At 35.7% G+C, this 13330-nt stretch overlaps 1 protein-coding gene across 4 annotated transcripts in view; it reads left to right on the forward strand.

Annotated features, from left to right (window-relative positions):
* The window catches only part of Abcb1 (ATP binding cassette subfamily B member 1), a 179366-nt gene that overhangs the window by 90534 nt on the left and 75502 nt on the right, over positions 1–13330 (forward strand). Inside the window, exons 1-2 of one of the 4 annotated variants that reach the window (XM_047560267.1) lie at positions 9050–9211; positions 9772–9842. In XM_047560267.1, coding sequence (XP_047416223.1) covers positions 9778–9842 — 65 coding nt within the window. In that variant the 5' untranslated portion in view covers positions 9050–9211; positions 9772–9777. Of the gene's footprint in view, positions 1–9049; positions 9212–9771; positions 9843–13330 lie in introns of those variants that run through there. The other 3 variants (XM_047560270.1, XM_047560268.1, XM_047560271.1) reach the window with 3 other exon arrangements.

Below are 13330 nucleotides of genomic sequence, written 5' to 3' on the forward strand. Positions count from 1 at the left end.
GTTGATCTATGAGAACATTGTTTATTACTTATGGAAGTATATTTTTAAACTTTTTTATTTATTTATTTATCTATTTATTTATATCTGGTGCTGAGAATTGAACCCAGTGCCTCACACATGCTAGGAAAGCACTCTACCACTGAGCTACAACCTCAGCCCAAGGAAGTATATTTTAAAGAGATATGTCATTTGACAAATCCAAAACTTTGTTTAAAGAATAAGCAAGTGAACACCTGCTCATTGAACTGAGTTCACCTTGCTCCCTAGAGAGAGTTCATTCGAGATTAGGTAAGTTCAAAGTCTATGAATCATAAAGCAATTTAGAAAACTAAACAGGACATGACATTTTTAATGAACAGCTGCCAAGTAAAAAACGCTTTAAGGTAATGTTATTTTTATGTCAGGAATTCCTCAGTGCTGATGTCCTGAGGGTGAAAGGTTTGGCTATATAGTAAGAGAACAATTAAATAGATAAATAATGCTCCCATTCATATACTTATGGGATACCAAAGAAGTTTCCCTTTATGAATAATCTTCAGAAAAAAATTAAGCATATAAAAATTGGGCTCATTTTTATAGCCATATTTCATTTTTAATTGAAACTTTTGTAAAATAAATCATTCATTAGTCTATTAACAATAACAGTAACAACAATACAAGTAAGCATTCAGAATTTAGACATCTAGGTAGTAAGCTAACTGCTTCATATTCAGCATGTCATTTTACAATAAATTTAATAAGATAAATTTAAATAAGATAAATTTCAGTTGCAGTGAGAATTACTAAATCCTCCTGGAGACCAGCTTGAGCAACATAGTGACTCCATGATAAAAACAAAAATCAAAAAGGAGGAAACAGAACTGGAACTCCATCAGTTTGATACTAAGGTCCCTGTTCTCAATGCAATGATGGGTTGTCTCTTATTTCTAAAACTTTAGTAAAAGGCAAAATTTGCTATTATTGAGGACATTCAAAACGAAGCCACATCCAAAAAACAAGAGAGTTCAAACTACTTTATTTCTTGGCAGGCATCACCAAAATTGGCACAAGGCTTTCTTGAATATTTACTCTGAATGGCATAGTAGTCATTTAGATGTGTAAGTTTAGTTTTGTATGTAAAGACAGAAACAAAGCAGTCCCCCTATATGTTAATATTAACCTAACAATTTTTACCCCTGAACACACACAGAGTTTGAGGGACTTTGTACCTGCCATCTTCACATTTTCAGCATCCAGCAAAGTGCTTGCTATACAGTACTAAATAATAATTTCAAGTAAAGAAAAGAAGAATCAAGGAAAAAATACCCTTCAGCTAAAGTCCAGAGCTTGGGCTGGGGTTGTGGTAGAGTGCTCACCTAACGTGAGGCACTGGGTTTGATTCTCAGCACTGTATGTAACTAAATAAATAAAGTAAAAGGTCAGTCGCCAACTAAAAAATAAAATAAAGTCCAAAACTTAAATTCTTGAGGGGTCTGACAATTAAGTCCTTAGTTGATCTCTCCTCTTTATTGTGTTCCTCAAAAAGAAGTTTATGAGGGTTAGTTAGGAAAAGGGCCTCCAGGCCATTGATCTTCTCAATAACTCTTTTAGGTTGACATAAAAGCAGCAATTAAGAAAAAAAAATGTATCAAGGTTACATAGGCAGTTGGTGACCAAACCAAAGAAGGAATCCAGTTATTTCAGCCTACCGAGTATTTTCTTGTCACTTCAAGATTATCTCTATCTTACTTTTCTCCATTTTCCTTTCTCTCTTTTCTTACAAATATATTGAAGGAAATTTTCAGAAATCAGAGAACTTTTTAAAGAAATGCAGAGTTCTGGGAATTCCCAATGTTGTTCATTTTAGTCAGTTAATTTAACCTTCACTAACGTGACTGTTTGCTCCTTAACAAACAGCAAATCCCAATGAGAGACAGAAAATAGTAACCAGGATCCTGGACCTTTTCCCTTCTCCCAGCTTAATAAAAATGAAACAAAACAAAACAAAACAAACAACCAAAAAATCTTTCATTTTTGTTTTTCCATTATAAAAGTTAATACACATTTAATATAGGAAATCTGTAAAATACAAAAAAAAGTAAAAAACTCACTGAACTTCTACAACTAAAAGATAAGTTTTCAACATTTTGATGTATTTTTTCTAGTATTATAGCAGCAGATTTGCTTTCCAAAGTTAATATCATGTTGTCACAACTATCCCCGGCTCCTTTCTTTGCATATTAACATAGGCATTTTCTGATGTTATGACAAACTCATAAGCATATTTTTTATTACTATTTTCTTTAAGATAAATAATCTTAATTTATGCAGTCATACATATGTGGTTAAGTGCTTAAGTTACTTCTCACTTTTCACGGTTTAAAATTAAGCAGCAAAGAAATTTCTGTGCTCAATTTTTAAGAATCTTTATTTTGGATTATTTCTTTAAGATAATTTTTCTAAATTTTTCTTATATTAATAAGTCAAACATAGTTAAAGTATAGGTGGCCATATTTTTTAAAAATTCATTTAGCAATTTTCAAATATACTTATTTTACTTCATTCGCTCATAAACAATAGTATCATCTTCAAAATGTTTGCTACTTTAATTTGTAATTCTTTGTAATTTGCTTGAATATTTCGGTATGCCCCTCTTTGTTTACCAGTGTACTCTTTTCCTTTTCCATGTGAATTGCCTATTTTTGTCTTTTCCCCAGTTCTATTAGGGCTTTAAATTTTTTCTTATCCATTTATATGAATCCTTTATATACTAGAAATATAAATTTATTGTAATACTTGCAATAAGTAGCAACTTGGTTTGTCATTGTCTTTGAATTTGAATTTATTCAAGTTGATTTTTGTGTTTATTTGTGACTTTATTTGAAACATTCACTTATAATTATTTCTATATCATTATTTACTTTCAGCATCTCTCACTAACCCTTTTCAGTCATTACACTTACTCTCAAGTCTTTAATTCTTGTACATGTCTTAGTATTCCACTGACCATCTCTATCAGAATATCTGGGTAATAATGTGCTTTATACCAAACACTTCCCAAATCTTACCTTATTTACTTATTAGAAACACTGTAGGTGAAAACTATAGTTGTTTCCATTTTATAAAGGTAGAAATCAAGGTTTTCCAGAGGCTGTATAACTTATCTAAAGCTCCTCAGTTGGTAAGTGATGAAGCTAGAATTCAGATCTTCCTCAGTTATCACTTCATTCTCCTCCTTGATTTTACTCCCTTGTCCCCTCTCCCCTTAATTCTGTCATTCATCTAAAAATTATTCTTGTGTTATCACGGTAAGCTTATTTTCATAGAGGACAGTGACTTAAAGTTCTAATGGAACTTTAAAGATGGTAGCAGAGGTTGGTAGAGGAGATGGTGGGTGGCAACAGACGTTTTGAAGGACCCTAAAGATACCAATAGCAGTTTACCAATAACTTCAGAAAGCAGTCTTTAGTTTTTATTTTTATTTTTGGTACCAGGCATTGAACTCAGGGGCGCTCTACCACTGAGCCATTCCCAGAACTTTTTATTTTTCATTTTGAGACAGGGTCTTACAAAATTGTTGAAGCTGGTTTTGAATTTGCAATATTCCTGCCGTAGCCTCTTGTGTAGCTGGGATGATAGGCATGTGCTGCTCTGATGACATAGTCTCAGCAGTTGGTATTTTCAACAAGCATTTACTGAATCTTTGTGTAAGTTACAAAAACATACCAAGAAATCTATCATCACATAGTATGTACCAAATGAGAGGTGTAGACAATGATGAGTAGGATTGAGAGGAGTATAACTCATTTCTGCTTAGAGTAAATCAGTAAGTCACTTGATTTCCAATTAATTCATTGTTATATGATCACTATTTCACCCAATTTGTGGCTGTTGCAATACTTGCTAAATGATAGCAAAATAAACAACCTCTTTGGAAATTACCAGATTTACCTTAAGAGTTTCACTATTTTTAATGCAGGATTTTTAAAAGCAATCTGAGGTAATCAAATGAGTTTGGAGACAGTCATTCATTGTCCCATGTCATTAACACAGTCATATGTCCTTCACACATAAAAAAATCAGTTGCACATAAATGGGTGGAGACTTTATTATTGTGGATGTCTTATTATCCTTAGCACAACTGAGTCATTTGCTTTGCTCTTTGCACTAGTGACATTCGTTCTCTAGCTCACAGCAGTGAAGTTTGTCAAAGTAAATTTTTGTTCCTTCTTTCAAGATATTTTCTTTTAGTATATGTTTAGTTTGGACTCAAATTGGCTAAATAGAGGGACTAGGAGAAATGTGGGGATAAATCATTTTAGAGATCAGGGGATGAGATGCACCAGATTCACAACAGAAGGGTCATGAGGAGAACCTTCTGAAGAGTTAAAAAAAAAAAAATCTTAGGAGGCAGAAAAATAGCAGAAAAGCTTTTTAAAATTGGCAAATTTGTGATGAATACTCACAATAAAGGATTGAAGGAGTTAGAATATGAGAATTTGTCTGAAAATGCCATCAGAACCCGTACATTCTTCACAGTAAGTCAAAGCTTGTTGATTGATAGAAACACATGTAATAGATTTTCTGTTGGTGTCAGAATTATAAGGTCATAAAATTTCCACATTAAAGACATACATGCTTATTAACAATAACTATAGAAATTAAGAAATCAGAAATTGGAATTAAGATGCATTTTATGCTAGGTGCAGTGGCACACCACGGTAGTCCCAGTTCTTTGGGAGACCAAGACAGGAAGATTGCAAGTTCAAGACCAGCCTGGGCTATATAGTAAGATCCCATCTCAAAAAATTAAAAAAAAAATAATTTTGTGCATCAAGAGGCTATATAACAAGGAGAGCTAATGGGTACAGCTAAAACACTGGTGGGAATTCTACCTCTAATATCTAACACTCCAGTATTGGGAGAAACTCAACTATTTTTTGAACTAATGTGAAAAAATATTCTTTACATTTAAGATTAAGTTGTTTGGTAGATATTTGCATATAGTGTAACTTGAGGTGAGATAGAAAGGTGTGTTTCATTATAGATTAATGCTATTTGGATGATAAATAGTTTCAAGAAAATAAGGCAACTAGCCTGACAGTAGTATTTATGGAATCCTTACCACTGGAAAGCACATTACTAACCACTATACAACAAATAAATAAATTGCCCCAGCAACAGGAACCTTAGACTCCTTTGGGGGCAGCAAAAATATTACAAATAATTTGTAATCTCTATAAATGCAGGATATAATGTTTAAATCATATATCACCATGATTAGCACAATGTTTAGCATATGGCAAGCACTTACTCAATAACTGTATAATGAGTGAACTGCAACTGCATACTAACTGCAACTGATTGAACAGAAGCCCAAATTTGTGGAGAAACATCCCAATCATTTAAAAATTTTAAGCAATAGGCAAAATAAGAACAATGTCATAATCAAAAGCCTTTATGTAATTTTGTACTTGGTCCGCAATTTGCTGAGTCAACTTGCTCATTCATTCACCTAACACATGTTTATTGAGCACATACTATGCACCAGGGACTATTTCTAAGTGGTGTGCACAAAATGGCATGATATTTGAGTAAAGACCTGGGAGAAAATGAATGAACATGTGCAGTTAACTTAAGGGAAGAAAGTTTCAGGCACAGATAACAGTGCCAATGGCCCAAGGTGGGAGCATGCTTGTTATGTTCAAAGAACAGAAAAAAGGCTAGTGAGACTGGAGCAGAACAAGCAAGAGAAAGAGTAACTGATGAGATCAGAGGTAAGGGGGCCAGATCATGCAAGAACTAACATGTCATGGAAAGGTTTTGCCCTGAATGAGGTGGGAAGCCTTAGGACAGTGATATGATTTTACTTCTTTTACTCTAAAAGACGATCTTGACAAGGGTTGGGTGGGTAGAAGGCAGGGAAGCTGTTAGAGAGGGGTAAAGATAAATTCAGAGAGATCAGTTACAAAGTTGTTATAATACTAATGATGATAGATGCTAGGAGACGTGAAAACAGAGGTGTGAAATGGTATTATATTTATTCATTTTCTTTACTACTTATGTACTTAGTTTTTTTCCCCCCCCTATTGCTATTAAGAGTAAGGAGTTCTGTGTCCTGAAGCAGTAATCAGAATAATTGGTCAAATATTTAAGGATAAATAAATGTAGCTACATGCATGAATGCTGAAGGATGCCAAGGAAGGACAAAAAGTGATTTAAAATGAACTTTTATTATTAACATATAGCAAATATGGAGTATTTAGGGTGTTTCAGGCACTGCACAAGACTTAAACACACATATTACTTAATCTTACAATAACACTCTAAGCTATTATTATTATCTATTCTTTGCCAAATAGATAATTAAAGGAGAGAAAAGTAGTTTGTTTAAAGTTACACAGCAAAACCAGCAGAGAGATTACTTCAATCTGTTGTATTTATTTTTTTACTATGGAACCCAAATTGTTTAATGAATAAAATTAAAACAAATAATTTAAAGATTTACAATGTTTAGAAGTACATTGTGAAAAATAAAACTAGCAAATCACCTAAGAAGTACAGTAAGTTTGGCTGATATGGAATGACCATGTATGTGTTAAGAGTGACAATATGAAGAAGTGAGGTAGGAGAAGATGGTTTGGGGAGAAGTAATGAATCATAGACTTTAAAAACTGGCAACTCTTAGATACGATGTCGTGGGTGGCAGGAAGCCATTGCAGCATTTCTAAGATGAAGCCAGAAAATGATCGGTTTCATGGGGCTGGAAAAGGCAGCATAGCAGTGTACCATAGTGCAGCAGAATGGTTACCAGTGCGATTGAGAGTCTGTGTTTAAGCCCTGGGTCAGCCACTTACCAGCTGTATGACTTTGTGCAAATAGCATAAAACTGGGTTTCTCCCACTGTAAAATGGGAATAGTAACAACAAAAACCACTTTGTAGGGTTCTCCTGAGGATTAAATGCATTAACCTCTTTGAAGCAGGTGAAGCAGTTCCTGATACATGATCAGTGCTTATGTGAGTTATTGCTATTATCATTCCTGCATGTGTATTAGGACAGAGTGTAGCTGAGATGCAATCTTTAGTTTTGGGGGAGCACAGGTTGGTGAAACAACTACATAGGGTAGAGGACAGGAAGGTGTGGGAAGGCACACTTCATAAAGTAGAAACAGGGGCTGGAGTTGTGGCTAAGTGGTAGAGTGCTTGCCTGGCATGTGTGAGGCCCTGGGATCAATACTCAGCACCACGTATAAGTAAATAAAAGATCCACTGACAACTAAAAAACATACTTAAAAAAAAAAGTAGAAACAGTTGCTTGAATGAAGGCCCATGGGTGACAACATGGAAGGGGGAGGATTGGATTTCACAGGAAGTTGGTGAGGCTCAAGGAGAAATCACCAAGGTCAGTTTGGCAGGGGTGGTAGCAGTAATTCAAGACAGGTGTCTGTAAGTAAGTCAAGGATGTGGTGTGTATGTAGAAGACCTAGCACTGCCCATTGTTTTAGGGCCATTATATTTTATATCTATATTTTCATATCAGTTGGGCAAAGAAATCCAAAAAATATAATAGAAAGGTAGAGCCTTATTAAAAAAGAAAAAAACAACTTTGGGTTATTCTGATCTTTAACCTACATGTGTCCTTAACAGAGATCTTCACTTGAAGCTCAAGACTCTAGAAATAATACACAGCATACTAGAATGCTTTTTTAAAATAGCCTGCAATGTTTTAGAAAGGACTTAATGCCACTCACAAAATATATGAAGTCTAACAAGACTGCATAAATTGAAGGCGGGAAAAGGGAACACAGTATAAAAGTGGAAAGGGATAGCAGATGAGAGCCTGTCCATTTGCCTCAGGTGGACACGTGGTTGCTGGTAAATCTTTAAGCCTTGAACTGATGTGGCACACAAGCATATCCAATTAGAATAGAGAAAACTTAGTGACCTGTTAGAAAGTCTAATTAACAACTTGTGGCTTTAAAAAAGAAACCTTGATTGTGTGGCCCAGAAAAAAATAAATATAGGCAAGAAAAGTTGGAATACAGAGAGAAAATTATGACTTTTGATTATGTTGTTTAAAGACAGAAGATAACTTCACACTGCAGTAAAAAGTGAAGGGGTTTTCTTCTGGTGGTTGCAGCAAGCTGAGAGTTAAGGTGTGTCACAGAATTCAGACTAGAGGTTACAAAGATAACTATTTCCCCTGTTTATAAGATATATGTAAAGCTCTGATGTGAGCTAATACTGCCTTAATCTGAATTGTGAGGCTTGCATTTACTTGTTTTGAAGAAAACAGTGGACAAGAAAAATTTATATTAAATGTTAGCAAGTAACTATAGAAATTACAATTAAAATAACATAATAAAATGTTATTTTTAATAATCCATATTAAAATGTGATTATTTTAAAATGCCCTTGGGAAAACATGGACATTGATTAGCCAGCTAGAAATTGAAAATACTATACACTTCCCGCTCCTCGACCCCAGTCCCCACTACACACTTTTAAATGCCGTTTTATCCTCAAATGCTCATCTCTATGTATGACATCTCTCTTGAGTATATAAATCATATTCATTTTATAAAATTTTTAAAAATATAAAAGTAAAAAAGTGATAAACAGACTGCAAAAATTGTCAAACATACTGAAAAGAGACTTGGAGGAAATTTCTCCCAACCTTTTTAGAGTTGCTGCAAGAAAGGGAAATGTAACTACAGAATGGATAAGGACGGACGTTGTTTTATCAACTATATTAAATGTGATGCCAGAGAAAGTTTCCCTTAACTTCTCTAAACCCAGGGAGTCAATTGTGTACCTACGTATATATACGCTTCTATAAATAGAGACATAGGTGGACTTGTAGAGACGCGTCTCTGTGTATCCCTGATGATTCAGGCAATGTGGCCTTGGAGAGGGGTAACCGAAGTGAGGACATTCCTTTGGGAAATCCAAGCTGTTTCGCAACTTCTAACGCAATCAACGTTCAATCAAGCGGGCCGGGAGCAATTCCGCGTCTTCAGGCTGATTGGCTGGGCAGGACTGCCTGGGGTGCGAGTTACGCACACCCGCTTGGCTCCCCAGGCTACAGGAAGCCCGAGCGCATTTGAGCAGCGGTTTCTCGAAGCTCAAAGAAGTTGAAGGTGCTGCTCCTGTCTGACGGTTCTTTCTACTAAACTGAGACTCGTCTTCCAAAATCCGCGACCTGGTGAGAGTTCTAAAGGAAAACGCGAGGTAGGGGCGCGCGAAGTTACGGACTGGAAGGGACAGTTCCCAGGAAGAGTTGAGATGTTCAATTTCCAGAGTGTGGACCCCATCGGAGGAGGGCTTCTTGGGTGGGGGCGGTGGAGAGCGTGAAAGAATCTTCTTGGCAAGTCCATGGTGACAAGTGGGGTGAGTGCTAGTCACTCGAGAAGTTTCCAGCCCTTAGTTTTCAGCGCTAACCGCGCGGACGGGATCAAGCTGCCCCCAGCGCGCGAAGCCGCGTGGTGCCGGGACTGGGTTTCAGCCTGCAGGCGGGTGGATAAAAAAACCTTTTCCGCAGCGGAGAGTTCAGAGGGAGAGCTGCGTTGGCAGCCAAGGAGATCCAGAAAGCACCGCCGCCCTCCAAACGCAATCAATGCCGGCAGCCCAGCGCCCAGAAAAGCCCGTTGTGACCATCATGGACCGAGCAGTTGGTGCATCAGGGCGAGTGCTCTGCCCTGCCACGCTTGGGGATCCGCCGGGGAGTAGAGGTCAACCTCACCTCTAACTCCTGGGGGTCATTTGGCTAATGTACTGTGGTTTCTCCTCAGGTCGCGATGGATCTTGAAGGGGACCTCAATGGAAGAGCAGGGAAGAACTCCTTGAAGCTGGGCAAAAAAAGGTAGCCAGTTTGTTTCACGATTCTAGTTTATAGCGCTTGAGAGATTGGTCTATTTGTTTTTAGCCTTCAGCCCTGAAATAAATGTTGGGTGGTGGTGGTGGTAGTTGTTACTTTGATCTTAAGATAACCAGGTCAGTCTTTGGAAGCAGTCCCCCACCCGCTGTGCTTAGAGTAGAAGTGCATTGACTGAACTGGGCATAGTTTTTGCATTCTCTTTAGGTCTTGGTGAGTCTTTTCCCTCAGCTTCCTGGCCCCAGACAGGCCATGCTCACATCCCTTTTTAAAATTTTATTGCCTTAACAAGCTATATTGACGCCCACGCACCTGAACCATATGCTGCTTAGGCCCTGCTCTGTGGTCTAGTACCTTGCTTCTGATAAACAGCTACATAAACATTGCTTATTTGTGGTATGGAGGATGGAACAGAAGGCCAAACTTACATTTAGGTGTTTCTTTGTTTGTCTTTAACTATTAATGACTATATATGAAACTGTTAATGTAACTACAGGGAGAAAGTAAAGTTTCTCATATGGACTGCCTATGCAAGAAATTTTACACTTCACTCAGTAGGTTTGTTGTTAGTAGAAAGTGGTAAAGTGTAAGATAAAACCATATATCAAAAGTATTTCATTATTATTAGAAACAAGCTTTTCAGTGTAAGAGAATAGAAGTAAATGTGTAACTCAGATAATCAAAATAATGTTAAATATGAATTGGAAACTTCAATATAAATTTATGATTATTTGATAGTTCCATTTCCATCTGCTGAAAGGGACAATAGAAATAAGTGCTTCTAATGCCAAATCTTGTTTTCAAATACTATTCCTCACTAAATGGAATGAGCACTCCAAAGAAAAATAGCTAATTTCAGCCAAGTCTTAGGCAGGAAAAATACAAAATGAGCCTACGGTATTTTGTGGTACCTGAAAACAAGGAAGTGAAAGGTTAATGGAGTAGTCAAAAGACACAAGAGGAGGTTTGGAGATGTTTCCTCCACCCAAGTCTGGGACAATTTAATCATCAAAGAAAACAATAACCATAATTGATTTTGAGTTACTGAACAGACTATAATCGATGAATCCTGAGGAGAGGAAGGAAACTGAAAGAGGGTGTGAGTGGTGCAGAAAATTAAGGAACATTTACAGAAAAATGCAGTGATCATATTGGAACCTGCATTGTTGTAATTGATCCAGGCAAGAATTGTCAATGGATCCTAAACTATTTAGAGAAGTTGTGTCTAACAATTATCTCCACAATTTTTACTAATGGGAAAAAGAAAAACTGTACATGTCCAGTGAGAGTTTGTAGTTGGCATATTAATGGAGTGATCAGACTTAACATTGCTTCTGGTGGAACAGACTATGTTAAATAACTTAGCATGTAATGGAATTTAAGTACACAATACTACATAGAGAGTATGTTTGCAAACACTAATCTGAACCCGGTCAAGCTTCTAGACTATGGTGCTATCCAGTAGAAATATAATGTAGATTGTATTTATAATTTAAAACTTTCTAGTGTCAATTGAAATGAATTTTTAAAAACTTATTTAATAATATTTCCAAAATATAATCATTGCTACATATAATCAAAATTATTAATAAGATAGTTTACATTCTCTTTTTCATACTAAGTGCTCCAATTTGGTGTACATTTTACATTTACTATATATCTTTATTTGTAGTCAGTTTGGGACATATATACCCAAGATGTGGGACAAGTTATATACAAAATATGGTACATTCTTCAGCTGATCTTGTCTCTTTAAAATTCTCAATGTCAAAAGAAAAAAATAGGCACTTCTAAATTAAAAGAGGTTACAGAGACATAACCAGCAAATGTAACATATGAACTTTGATTAAATCAGAGTTCAAAAAAGAAAAAAAAAAAAACCTTTAGAAAGCATTCCTGGGAAAATTGAATGTGGATTTGATATTAGGTGACATTAAAATTGTCACTAATTTTCATACAGAATGATTCCATATTCATCTTACTTTTGAATAATTTATCAAAATATTAACAAATGTGTACAATGAATCAAAATGCAGTCTGTAAAAAATAAAAGCTATATTAACAAATGTTACCATGTGCTTTCAATGAGAATGTGGTTAAAAAATTAGTAATCGTTGAATCTAGGTGAGTTAGATGGGTAGTCACTATACTATTCTTGCCATTTTGTGTTTATTTGAAGTTTTTCCACAATATAAGCTTTCCATGTAAACAAAGAAAAAGACTCCAAGGAGTCTTTTGGTTTTTACGTTTTTTTTAAAACATAGCTTAAAGAACTATGTTCTTAAGACACAAACACTTAGGTATATTTGTGTAAGAAGTTTTGAGGGATTTATGAAGTGACCTGGTTAAAGAAAATTGCTTGATCCTTCACATATCTTCATTTTATTATTGGTTCTATCTTGGCCTAAGGAATTTTCAAATTAGAGACCATTCTTTTAGTTAAGGGTTCTTAATTAGCTGCTCATCATCGTTGAATTTAGTCTGTTCTTGAAACTATGTTAACATGGAATTGAGAAGTAGTACTTGGTTTTGCTAATAGAAATGCTGGGATAGAGCACTCACTATCTGGGATATCTGTATTTGCAAACATTCTTCATTAAAATGATGTTTAATAAGCCCCTTGCCTTTTTAGGCAGTGTTTCATGTTGTGGGGGTAAGTGAGTAATGTAGCAGGGGAGAGAGTTCATGTGAAAGTACTTCTAGTGCAGCATATCATAAGTCTGAGCTCACACCTTACAGCTTGGTAGTCAGAAGATAGGCTTTGCAGTTTACATCTCAACTTTTTTCCAGGCATGGAACCTTGGATAAGTTAGTAAACTCTTCTTGCTCTTCTGTAGTTTTTCTCATCTCTAAAAGGACAAAACGTGCCTTGCTCTGAGTTGTTTATAAATCATGTATGGGAAGTGCTTACAGTTGGTGACTGGAACATTCTATTTCTCCAAAGTAGCATCAATTTAAAGAACAAAAAAATAAATAAAAAGCTCAGCACTAAAACTCAACTATTTATGGCTATTTCTTTTCTCCCATCTTGGTCCCAGGAATATTGAAACCATGCCCTTACTGGAAATAGGGTGGAACCAAACCTGAAGATGTTTGTGTATTTATTTGCATCTAATATTGCTCCAAAGCCAAACATGAGTAAACTCTGGATTTTTTCTTTAGAAGTCTCTTCACCTCATTTGACCTCACTTGGTGAAAAGAACAAAGATGAATTTACTTTTTTTTTTTTAATTTACTTTTTGAACTTAAAAATCCATGCAAAACTAATGCTTTTCTTTTGAAAAAAAGTCTTTTGTATGTATGAAAAATGTAGCTGAAGCTGGTTTGTTATAGTTAGTTTGCTTTCCTGCCTAGGTGGTAGTTACATATAGTGGGTTACTGAGTTAGATGCATTTGAGTCTGGGCTTGAAATGATAGTTGGGCCTTTTATGTCTAAGGACAGCTTTTTGACAGTTTACAGACATCTTTTTGGTGGA

The sequence above is a fragment of the Sciurus carolinensis genome, chromosome 8 (assembly GCF_902686445.1).
Source record: "Sciurus carolinensis chromosome 8, mSciCar1.2, whole genome shotgun sequence".
Taxonomy (NCBI): Eukaryota; Metazoa; Chordata; class Mammalia; order Rodentia; family Sciuridae; genus Sciurus; species Sciurus carolinensis.